Genomic DNA, 12,291 nt, shown 5'->3' with positions numbered 1-12,291 from the left:
GGGACCTGTGTAAACATCCCAAAAATTGTTATAGTCCCTGTTCAATTTTTGAAAAAAAGCCTTAATTACATATAATTTTTTTGAAAAATAAATAATTTTGGGCCTTAAAATACATGTAAATATAGTATTGTCCCAGTGCAAATGCACTTGTTGCACATGTTAATCCCCGGCCCTGAGTGAAGGACTCAGACGAGTCAAAGTTCGAAGGGGCGACTAGTGTTACCTTGATGATATTAAGTGATGAAGCCATTTATTTGCTCACTATTGTGTGTTATGTTATTTTTGAGTTCTCATGCAATGATCATATTCGTATTATATAGCTAAAAAACTCAAATTTAAATAAAAAGATAAAAAGTTGTATAGCATATAAGATGTGTAATTTCATTATGGATCGTACAATTTCATGGAATGTAAAACTACATGTCCTTTTTTTTTGCCAGCACATTAAAAGTTTTTATTGTCCTTTATTTATTGTATTAAAAAGTTAAATTAGATTTCAAATTTAAAATTATATATTATAAAATCATTTGAAAATATATGCTAAATAACAAAATTAAAAATTATCTCATAAGAAGAAAATATTAAGTAGGGCTAAAACTTCATAAATATTAAACATATATAACTGTGAGTATAAAAAACACAACCATCAAAATAAAACCTTATAATAAAAAAATATTATGGTAAAAAGACTCAACTCTAGTTAAAAATTATTATATGAAAATTCATAATGAATCGAGGCAGCTCTAGTATCTAAGCAAATTAATAAATAATTTGCATGTATTATAAGTATAAGATATTGTAGGAAAAATTATTGTAAAGAGTGACAATCATCATAACAGTTATTGATATTTATATTGATCATTCCTACCGATGCAACTGCAGCCCCACAGAACTGCATTACAATCGTTATGTGAGAATCAAGAAAACTAAAAATATTTCTCTTCCAAACATTAAGTATATTGCTCTTTCATAATTAATTTACCTTGGTCTTGTGATTCAATGTGAGAAACTTATTGAGTGCATGAGATTTAACAGAGAAGATCTACGATCTAAAACATATGTTTTGTCATTTATTATATTACTCGATTAAATTTTTGGTGAAAAGCCAAATGCATAAAGTAATAAGTCTGTCAATATGAAATTTATTTGTTACTTGAATAATTATTTTAGTATTTTTATTGATTTTTAATTATAAATCATGTTTAATAATTTTTTTGATATTTTTAAATATTTATATAATTATAAATTATATTTATTATGTTTAACCGCAATTGCACATTGTACCAGCTGGTGAACCAGTCATAAAACTCCCACAACTACAACTGTAAATCCTGCGTTTGAACCTGTCAGACCCTAAATATAAATTAAATATTCAATTGGATAATTTATGTACTTTGTCTAAATTTCTTAGCCAAACTTTTTTAATGTATATTGTTTAATGGATAATTATTTAAAATAAACAGTTATGCCACATAAAATTTCGGACTACACTGAACAGGACCAGACGGGGTGAGACAGAACAAGATGGGACACAACGGGACAGAGTCGAACATGTTTTTGTTCTAAAATAGATATGTTTAGGTTATGTACATACGATAATCTGAACACAAAATTCGCATTTAATGGGATTTTGCAAAATTGGCACGATACAGGACGGGATGTATTTCTTATCACAAAGTAGATACATGTAGGTTATATACGCACAATAATCTAAATTAAAACCAATTTAAAATTTGATATTTGGACTTGACACCAATATTGTATAAACACGGAATTTTTGTATTTAAAATAAAATTTTAACTTATTTTTAAAAATTATAAATTTATATAAAAATATTTTGTCCGATGTTGTAGCACGGGTTACTACCTAGTTTCAATTATTTTAAAAATGAAGACTTAATTCAAAGTTTTACTTCAAAATACTAGTATAAATGTGTCCCACATATATTTCTCAAGTGAAAACTGATTCTCACCCGCTTTTTCTAAAAACTTCCAAAGTCTAATATATAGATTGGAAGTGGTCTTGATGTAATCCTGTGGCGGCTTCTCTACCCAGCTTTCCAAAACCATACTCCAATCATCATAGGTCCGAGTTCCACCATCCAACACAACTTGTAAATCATTGTTTTCACAAAAAATATACTATCACACTAGCCATACATATCTTTCCTTTTCCTAACTCCTCATCCTCTTTAAAGCACTAAACCAATCACACTTCCTTCTATATTAATATCTATAATATTCAGATTTAGTTCTCTATTGTTACCATATATAATCTTTCAAAATGACTATATGTTTAATGCTTTGATTTTTTTTACGCTTTAAATTTTGAATATAAAACATCTTATATATTAAAATAGACTAGTAGAGTAATTTGGAAATATTTGTGTCAAATAAATAAAACTAATACTAATAAAATTAATCATCAAAAGATTGAACTGTGCCATGCACGATTCTTACCTAGTTAAAAAAAATGGAAGACACATTCATATTAAAAATGCAACACATGGACTATAGTGCATTATTACATTCAACACTTTAAACTTTATTTGGTTCATAAACCTTGACCATTTCAAAACATCATATTATTCATAAATAAATCATCTTACAACACTTGATCAAATTTAATCATCATAAGTTTATTCGGTCGATCCGTCATTGGATCAAAAACAATGATCCGAGTTAACGATGAGCAACAAGATAATCCAAGAAAGAATCGACATAACGATCTTGTGTATCCATATCTCCAAACACTCCCTTCATGTCTTTCACATTGTCTCTATAAACCTTACCTTCTTCTCCATCCATTACCAATCTCAGCGATTTCGCAACATCTTCTTTTGTAAATATACCTGTTGTGTCATCCCGAGGGATCATACGCCCAATTTTTTTTTCCTCGGCGACTCTCCCATTATACCCTTGGTCGTACACAAAACTCAGCATCACCATCGGTTTAGCAAACGTTACAGCTTCGATCATTGAACCCCAACCGGAATGAGTAAATATCAAACCGATGGAATCGTGATTCAACGTTCTCAGTTGTTCAACCCAACCTCTCCAAACTATCCCTCTCTCAGCCGTTCGCTCTTCGAATCCTTCCGGAAGCTCAAGCGGTTCGGTATCCCACTGACCTCGCTGAGTCTTTAACACCCAAAAAAAGGGTAAACCGGAAAGCTCTAAACCGAGAGCGATCGTATTAAACTCGGATTGACTCGGTTTAGCTTCTGTACCGAAAGTTACATAAACTACGGACTTAGATTTCCGTGAGTCTAACAACTTTTTAGCAGACAACCATGCGTCGGTGTCTTTAAAATTTCGATCCAGTTTTGGAGGTAAAACTCCAACAGGTATAACCGGTTTACGATGAAGATCTTGTGCAAGTCCCAACCATTCTGCTTCGTACTCGTTACAGCTCCGTACGACTATGATCTCACAACCGCTCATTACGCCGGCGACACGTTCCATGTCGGGAATATTCTCTTCCGTAGATTCCGACATCATTCCTTCGAACATGTTCTGGATTTCGTATAACTGGAAAGGTGCCGGAGTTTTGAATGGAACCCATTTAGGATTTGTCAGAAAATCTTCCGGCGATGTACGGTACTCCTCGTAGCCCGGCGGTTTATGAATACCGAGACATGCGCTGTTAAAAGGGCCGAAATATGCGTTCTTAATTCCAAGGCGGCTAGCTATTGGAGGAAGCCAATAAGATGCAAAATCTTGGAGAAGCCAGTCAGGTTTTGAAGATTCAAGAAACTCCGTCAACGGAACTCGTAACCCGTCGAAAGCAATTTTCAAATAAGGAACGAGATCGAAAGGTACGTCTGTAGTGGCTTCGGCGTCCACTGGGAGTTTTTTGTGGCCGGCAAATGGGAGCTTGACGAAATTAATGGCCGAGGAGAGATTCTCCGGCAACCGTGGGAGGAGGCGGTCGATGTTACGAGGAGTGGAAATGAAAGATACGGTGTGACCTTTTTGAACCATGAGCATAGAGAGCTCCAACTGTGGAACCAGATGGCCAAAGGCTAACCATGGAAACATTGCTACGTGGAGCTTGGTTCCATCTCCCTTCGTTTCTTTAATATTTTCCATTGTTATTATTTAGAATGTACTATATAATCTATAGATGATCAATTCTATTGTTCTTTTATAGAGGAAAGGAAAATAATGGAGATGGAGCAAGGGAAAGAGGTAAAGACATGTTGTCTCTTAGTAAGGGTTAGCCTTCTTTGGCCACACATTTTACCTACCCTTAAACTTGGGCAACGTAAGGGTTATTCATTTATTTGATTGTTAGGTAATATGTGTGGTTGTAATGGAAATAATTAAATATTAGATTGACCCATCGTCGTCCTTGTTCTTTTTTGCAGGTTACGATCCAATCCATCCACATAAATATTAACCTACTCAATCAATCGCTAGAAAATCCAGGCCATACAAAAATTGGGAGTAAAGCACCATAAAAAAAAAAAAACAACAACAACTGAAAAAAGAAACAAAGGAGTGGGTAAATACTTTGAGGAATCAAAGACCTCATGACAACAAACATACTCAAACGACCTCTTCTACCTGGGTTGCTCCATCTTTTCCTATGATGAAATGTAAAATTGATCCGGTTTTTGATAGTATCAACCAAAAAAGTAATAGGAGGCTGGATTATAAGAGATCACCCGGGAAATCTTATCATATGGGGAGCAAAGAAATTAAATCACCTAGAAAATCCATTGGAAGCAGAGACTAAGGCTTTATTATTGGCGCTTGAACAAACATGGATCCAAGGTTATGATTCAGTCATCTTTGAGGGAGATAGTGAACTAATTTGCAACTTTACAGAATGCATGCATCTTTATCCAATTTGTTACATGATATCAGCTACTGGGTTTCAAAGTTCAACATTGTTTCTTTTAATTTTACAAGACGACATTGTAATCAAGTAGCTTATAATTTAGCAAAGTTTGGATGTTTATCACAAGAGTCCTATATCGAGTCTGTATTTGTACAATGATTGTTATATGTTCCTCTTTGTAATGACAATATTTTAATTAATATAAGTTCATTTAGAGAAAAAAAAAACTATGAATCTTTTATTAATATTATATTATTATTTTAAATATATTTTAGTATTAGGAATTTTTACTTTTTAAAATTTAAATAGTAAAAACACTAAATCTCTTATCAGTATTAATAGTTTAGTGCAATAAACTAAAATAAATATATATAATTTTAATAATATTAAACCATATATTTATATATATATATTGAGGAACCAAGTTTATTGTGCCATTCCAAGCAAATGCATCAATTTCATCTGACATTGCTCCTCGCTATCGTTTTTCCTTTAACGCTTGGTTCACGGTATGGGGTTCAAGGGGAATGTGAGGAGAAATTCGCATGGAGAGGTTGTATTTGGGTTGGGTTCACTACAAGAAATATGCCCATTGTTAGCACACAAAAAACGCCATTATATCGTTTTGATAGCGATTTCGTAAACGCTGTCTTTGCTGGTGCTATCTTAGTGGAGGCACATATAATAGCGCTTTTTACCTATGCTATTAATTGTCAATATATAATAGCGTCATAATATGGCTATAGTAATATTATTAGTAGCGTCTTTTAGTTCCTATAATGGAGTTAATAGTAGCAGAATATTTGTACTATGTTTTTATCTAGTGTAGTTATGTATATTTGCTATAATTTATTTTCTCATTGCAAAAAATTAACACTATAATTTAGTTTTATGTAGCTGTGATTTTTTGCTATGCTCTATAATCGATATTTATATATATATATCCGCTATTTATATTATATATATATATACATATTATATAGCTTTGCAAGAAATTAAATTTAGAAGAACTTTATTGTAGACTAAAAATACCATACATAAGATTCAAGTACAAGTCTGAAAACAACACTCATTTATCTAACCATTCAAGTACCAAGTCTCAACCAAACGTTCAAGCATGAAAAAAAAGAAAGTTATAGTGCTTCTTACTCCAGCAGCTTAGAGGAAAGGAAAATAATGGAGATGGAGCAAGGGAAAGAGGTAAAGAAATGTTGTCTCTTAGTAAGGGTTAGCCTTCTTTGGCCACACATTTTACCTACCCTTAAACTTGGGCAACGTAAGGGTTATTCATTTATTTGATTGTTAGGTAATATGTGTGGTTGTAATGGAAATAATTAAATATTAGATTGGCCCATCGTCGTCCTTGTTTTTTTTGCAGGTTACGATCCAATCCATCCACATAATGACATAAATATTAACCTTAATCAATCGCTAGAAAATCCAGGCCACACAAAAATTGGGAGTAAAGCACCATGAAAAAAAGAAAAAAAAAACAACTGAAAAAAGAAACAAAGGAGTGGGTAAATACTTTGAGGAATCAAAGACCTCATGACAACAAACATACTCAAACGACTTCTACCTGGGTTGCTCCATCTTTTCCTATGATTAAACAGTGCCGTACTAAGGCGAATTGTGGCTTAGGGCGGGTAAGAAAATGTGGTTTTTATTATTAAAAATATCAAAATAAAAAAATATTGTTTAAAAGATAACAACGGTGAAGGAAAAAAAAAATTCTAAGCCACAATTTTTCTATTCTTTTTTTCCTAAAAAATCATTCACCATGCTCACATAATCAAGCTCTCAAACCAATTCTCTATTTATAGATATGATAGCCAAAAAAATTAACCTTTCTTTTAATATAGTTGATCGAAGGTAAGATTTTATCAACTTCAATTTTGAAAAATTTCTTTCTGCAGAGGTAACAGAAACTAGAACCGTTAACAATATCCGATAAACAATCCAAGAATTAGAATAACAACTTTCCATTGTTTTCAGAAAGTCTAACACTTCTATAGATCTCTTGTAGTTTCTTGGTAAAACCTCTTTTAGAACTTTCAGTTCATAAAATAAATCATTTCCATCAACATCTGAATGATTGCCATATGTAGACAATATTTAATGACAATATTTAAAGCAATATAAGTTCATTTAGAGAAGGAAAAAAACTATGAATCTCTTATTAATATAATATTATTATTTTAAATATATTTTAGTATTAAGAATTTTTACTTTTTAAAATTTAAAAAGTAAAAACACTAAATCTCTTATCAGTAATAGTTTAGTGCAATTTAATAAAATAAATATATCTAATTTTAATAATATTAAACCATATATATATATATATATTTTGAGAAACCAAGTTTATTGTGTCATTCCGAGCAAACGCATCAATTTCATCTGACATTGCTCCTCGCTATCGTTTATCCTTTAACGCCTGGTTCACGGTATGGGGTTCAAGGGGAATGTGAGGAGAAATTCGCATGGAGAAGTTATATTTGGGTTGGATTTGACAATGTTGTTTTTCCGGCGGGTTCACATATGGTGGTTATTTTGTGGAGGTGGTGTGCCGTCGGAAGAAGAAGACGACGAGGGGACTGGAATGGGTTGTATTGAGGTATGGTGAGAGGTGGTGGAGGACGATGATGTCTGAGTTTCAGGGGAGTCGAAGGAAGATGCAGCAGACGAGGAAGGGGTAGGGGAGGAGATGTTTCGGTTTGGGTCTGATTCGATGGGCTTGGAGAGGTAGATGGGCTTTGAGATGGTGGATTTATTTGTGGGTTTGTTTCAGGTGGGCTTCGTGAATCCAGTAAGGATAAAAAGGTGAAACAGATAAAAAGGTGAAACAAAGGTGCATACCTGTGGTGATGCTACAACGGTGTCTATGGAACAAAGAGCAGCCGGTGGCTCTTGACGGTGAGGGATCGTGTTCATGGGTGTCGGTGGGAGCTGTACGAACGGCCGGAGGACTGGAATTTTGGTGACGGCAATGGTGGTAATAGAGGACGAAGTTGAGACAACTAGTGATGAAGGATGAAGTGTTTTAAATGGGTAGATTTGATCATCAAATTTGACATGTCGAGACAAGTATATGCGACCGGAACTGGGCTGGAGGCAAAAATAAGCACACTGAGTCGGGGAGTATCCAATGAAGACACACGGGGTGGAACTAGCTTCGAGCTTGTTGTTGTTGTATGGGCAAAGCAGTGGAAAGCATAAGCGGCCAAACGCACGGAGCTTGGTGTAGTTGGGAGTAGTGTTGAAGAGCTTCTGAAACGACGATATCATAGCAAGGACCAGAGTTGGCATGCGGGTGATGAGATAGACGGCGGCAGCGAATGCGAACGGCCAATACGTCTTCGGATACCAGCGTGAGAAAATAGTGTCAAGCCAGTTTCTACAATATGTATGTGCTTCCGTTCGGAGATGCCATTGTGTTCAGGGGTATGAGGTGGAGAGGTGAAGTGAGAGATGCCAGCAGACATAAGAAAATGACGGAGGGAAATAAACTCACCACCATTGTCAGAGTAGAGCATACCAATTTTGGTGTTGAAGCGGTTTTCGACGAAGGCTTCACTACAAAAAAAGTCCTCATTGATAGCATAAGGTAATAGCACGATTTGTTGAACTGCTATTGAAGATGAATCATAATTTCGGTTACCATATGATAGCATTTTATTAAGGCTAACACAAAATTTTACTAAGCGGGAAACTAAAATCGATTATTTCGCCCAACACTTAGCCAAAAAATTAGACATTTCACCTTCACACTCAATTTCCCCTCTTTCCTTCCAAAAAACCTAAGACTCGAAAAAACCTAAGACAAAACCATCCTGAGACATAACTCTCTGAAACCCACAAATCGATTCTCCCAGTCACTAATTAAACTCGCCGGCCGCCATCGTTAAAGGTAGCCGTGACACTGAATCTCTTGCTCTTTCCTTTAACCATGATCCCCTTTCTCCATCTCCAAAGAATCAAACCCCAGATCTTTGTCTTCGTCGATGACCAGCCCAGATTTTGAAGCTCCACTTTTTCTCATCGTCTTCTCTTTCTTCTGCGTCTTTCGCCATTAAAGATACTGGTATTCCTCTCATCTTCGATTTCTCTTCTTGGCTCATATGTCTTATTATCGTCTCAAGTAAATTAACCTTTCAACGGCATCACCATTAAACCCTAGATTTCTCCAATTTGAGCTCAAATCTCCTTCATCCTGAATTGATTATAAGTTTCCTTGCAGTTTGAGCTATGGCAAAGTAACAACTCAGAGGACTCATGTTACTTTTCTGCAATTTTAAATTTAGGAATCGATTTCAATTGCAAAGTAATAGAAGACGTGTTTTTTTTTCTATCTTCAGATCTGATGTATATATATTCTCCCACGATTTAGCGATTATGAAGCCAGAGAGAGATAGAGAGAGTCTGGGTTCGATAAAATTGACGGAGAGGGAGAAAGAAAGAGTCTAGGTTAAACCTAAGGGATGAACCGAGATGAACAAGGTTTGAATATTGTTTTTGTATATGTATTCATTACTAGTTTGACAGTAGGACTAATCCTTAAGGCGTCTACAGTGGCCAAGAGGAAACCATAACGATCTTGATTTATAGGGTGAGTCCTCAACCCACTAGGCCATATGCTGTTAGTTCTTTTGTATATATATTTTAAGCTTTGTAGATGAATAGATCTCTAAGTAGCTGCTGATGTACCGATGGGCGATGATTTTGATGGTTTCAGGTGCAAAGAGAAGCTGGTTTTGTCTTGGAACGGATTCTTGAATTGTAGAAACTTCAGCTCAAGGAAGAGAATGTAAGATTCTTGGTTTGTCTTTGTACATACAGGCAGAGAAAATACAATGACTGTCGTGTTTTTTGGTAACCTAATCGTCATTGTCTTTCTCCTTTAATTTTTTGGATTTTGGTTTGTAATGCTTATGGTTTTCAGGAGAAGCCTAAGAGATGACAATCGCTACTTATGTTGGTTTTTTGTGGGTTTGGAACATTAGTAGAAAATAAACTTTGTTGGTGTTTTTGGGTTTGTAACATTAGTAGAAAATAAAATTTGTTGGTGTTTTCTGGGTCTGGAATGGTTATGTTTTCTCAGGTTGAACATGTGGTAAGAAAAGAGACGACATTGGCTACTTATGAACTCATTGGTATATATTGTGAACTTCTTGTTGCTCGTTTGGTGTGATTGGCTCTCAAAAGTAAGTAAAAATCTAAACTCAGGCAAGTCTCTTTGAAGAACCTTTGTACACACTCGTTTGTTTTTGTTTATTTGTGTTGATCATTGTTTGTGATTTTACTTCAAAACATGCTTTAATGATCTTAAGGTTAAGAGATGTTAAAGAACTCTTTCAGATATTGTTAAGTATTTTTCAGCAAAGTATGAAATTTTTTTGTTTTGTTTCAGCTGCTAAGGTTTGCAACCAGATTCTGGTGTGAGTTGATTGGTAAGTGGTTGTTAAGTGGGTACATTCCCATATTTTTGTAGGCTTTGTATTATTTCAGTGATAGATTTTGTACATACAAGCAGAAACTTTACTACATCATACTTGTAAGATTTTCAGATAAATGGAGACTCTCTTTTTTGGAATGACAACAAAGACTCGGAGGCTACCAAAACAGAGGAGATTAATTTGGGAATGTGAAGTTAGTTTTATTTTATTTTGAGACTGACACTTTGTTATGTAAGACTTGTGTTATGTAAGACTTCTTTTAGTTAATACAATATTTAATGTTATGTATGTGGATGATTTTATGAAATATATATATTTTTTAATTAAATCTAATTGAATAAATTATGCAAAACAAGATTCATATATACAAATTATAAAATTTATATAACAAGAGAATAGCACTAGTTTTGTGTTACAATAAAATGTATTATAGCATTCAACTAGCGTTATAATATAAAAATGCTATTTTATGTGGGGATCTATCAAAGCATGTGAAAAACGCTATAATAGGTGGGGTATCTACCATAGCTGCCGATGTCATAGCATTTATGATAACGCTATGTAATATGTATAATAACATTTATTCCGTGCTAACAATATACATACTTCTTGTAGTGCTTTGAAAGGTATTAAAGTTTCAAGAACTTGTGACTTTGTTTTGAGAGGATAGATCCATGTGTACCAGGTGTAGTTATCAATTGAAACGACATAATATTTGTAGTCTTCGATTGAGGTAATGGGGGACGATCAAATATCAGACAATTGTAGATTCGAAAAAGTTACTAGGTAGTTTATGAGCTTTATTAATGGAACAATTTGGACATAATGAAGGTGATGTTACAGATTGCGAGCAAGGGAGAGAAAAAAGAGAAAGAACATTTTTGAGAATAGAAAGGGAGGGATGTCCTAAGCGATGATGCCAATCGGACATGGACGGTTTTGATGTGGTGGTGGCAAAGAAAGAGGTGATGGTGGATGTCGATAGTGACCATTCATACAGCTCATCATTTGTCTTGCCGCGGATTAACAGGATACCTAAGAACAGATCCTTCACCTGAAAATACGTAGGAAAGAATTCCACAGAGATCTTGTTAGCAGTACACAGGCGGTAAACAGATATGAGAGTTTTGCTAATGTGTGAGACACATAAAACGTTGGTTAAAAATAAAAGTTTAGTAGGTGAGGTAGAAGAGGGTAGGGATAGTGAACCAGTGTGCGTTATAGGGATACCAGTACCGTCGCCTAGAAGAACATTGTTGTTGCCACTATATGGTTGATGGAGGGAGAGATTTTGTTGATCACTTGCCATGTGGTGAGTCGCGCCACTGTCCATCACCCATGGACTTGCACTGGACGTGTTTCCCATGACCAAATTTGCTCTTGGTTGCCAGGGACGGAACTGCGGTGTCATTTGGTTGTTGTAGCCGCCGTGGTGTTTTGGGAGTTGCTGGCAACGTTTAGCACTGTGGCCGTACACACCACAGAGTTGACAGCGACCTTGATACCCTTAACTCATCCGGTTGTCGGGTTTTTGAGTAGAGTACTGGTGAGAGCTGTTAGTCTGCCAAGTCTGAGAGGAGCGTTGATTCTGCTTACCATGGTAGGGGCGAGACCGAGAGGTAGCAATATTTGCAGAGATCAGCGCTGACGTGGGCAGGGAGACAGAAGTAGCCATTCATTTGACTTCCTTGTTGAGCAGTTTCTCATGGATCTCAGTAAGGGATGGAGGTGTATCCCTGCCTTCCATTTGATCAACGATTGATTTGTACTCCTCCTGGAGACCATCAAGGATGAACTCATTTTGAGCCTCTCGTTCAATCTGTTTGCTAAGTAGGGCTAGCTGATCGAAACGAGTGGTTAACCCTTGAAGATAAACTTCAATGGATTTGTCGCATTTGGTGTAGTGCTTTAGCTGAATCCAGAGTTGTTGGACATGACCCCAACGTTGGGGTTAGCATAAGTGGTAGAGATCTTTTTACACATCTCAGCAGAG

The 12,291-nt window shown here is 35.3% G+C and overlaps 1 protein-coding gene and 1 long non-coding RNA gene across 9 annotated transcripts; one reads left to right on the top strand and one right to left on the bottom strand.

Moving 5' to 3' along the window:
- Nucleotides 1-2,569: 2,569 nt before the first annotated feature.
- On the bottom strand, nucleotides 2,570-4,247 carry LOC104770003 (UDP-glycosyltransferase 91A1). Its single transcript, XM_019242432.2, has one exon. The coding sequence runs from the start codon at nucleotides 4,089-4,091 to the stop codon at nucleotides 2,682-2,684; it is 1,410 nt and encodes a 469-aa protein (XP_019097977.1). The 5' UTR covers nucleotides 4,092-4,247; the 3' UTR covers nucleotides 2,570-2,681.
- A 3,407-nt stretch (nucleotides 4,248-7,654) lies between these two features.
- LOC104770004 (uncharacterized) lies at nucleotides 7,655-10,586 on the top strand. 8 transcript variants are annotated; one of them, XR_015593672.1, is made up of 7 exons: nucleotides 7,655-8,926; nucleotides 9,201-9,342; nucleotides 9,415-9,451; nucleotides 9,578-9,649; nucleotides 9,785-10,046; nucleotides 10,253-10,292; nucleotides 10,410-10,586. It is a non-coding gene; the product is annotated as an uncharacterized LOC104770004 (long non-coding RNA). The 8 variants fall into 8 exon arrangements; XR_015593675.1 differs by having other exon boundaries at nucleotides 8,452-8,926; nucleotides 9,944-10,068; XR_015593674.1 differs by having other exon boundaries at nucleotides 8,468-8,926; nucleotides 9,944-10,046.
- The last annotated feature ends 1,705 nt before the right edge of the window (nucleotides 10,587-12,291 follow it).

This window comes from Camelina sativa, chromosome 20 (genome assembly GCF_030686135.1).
Source record: "Camelina sativa cultivar CO46 ecotype springtype chromosome 20, ASM3068613v1".
In the NCBI taxonomy this organism is placed as follows: domain Eukaryota; kingdom Viridiplantae; phylum Streptophyta; class Magnoliopsida; order Brassicales; family Brassicaceae; genus Camelina; species Camelina sativa.
This window is presented reverse-complemented; position numbering and strand designations above follow the sequence as displayed.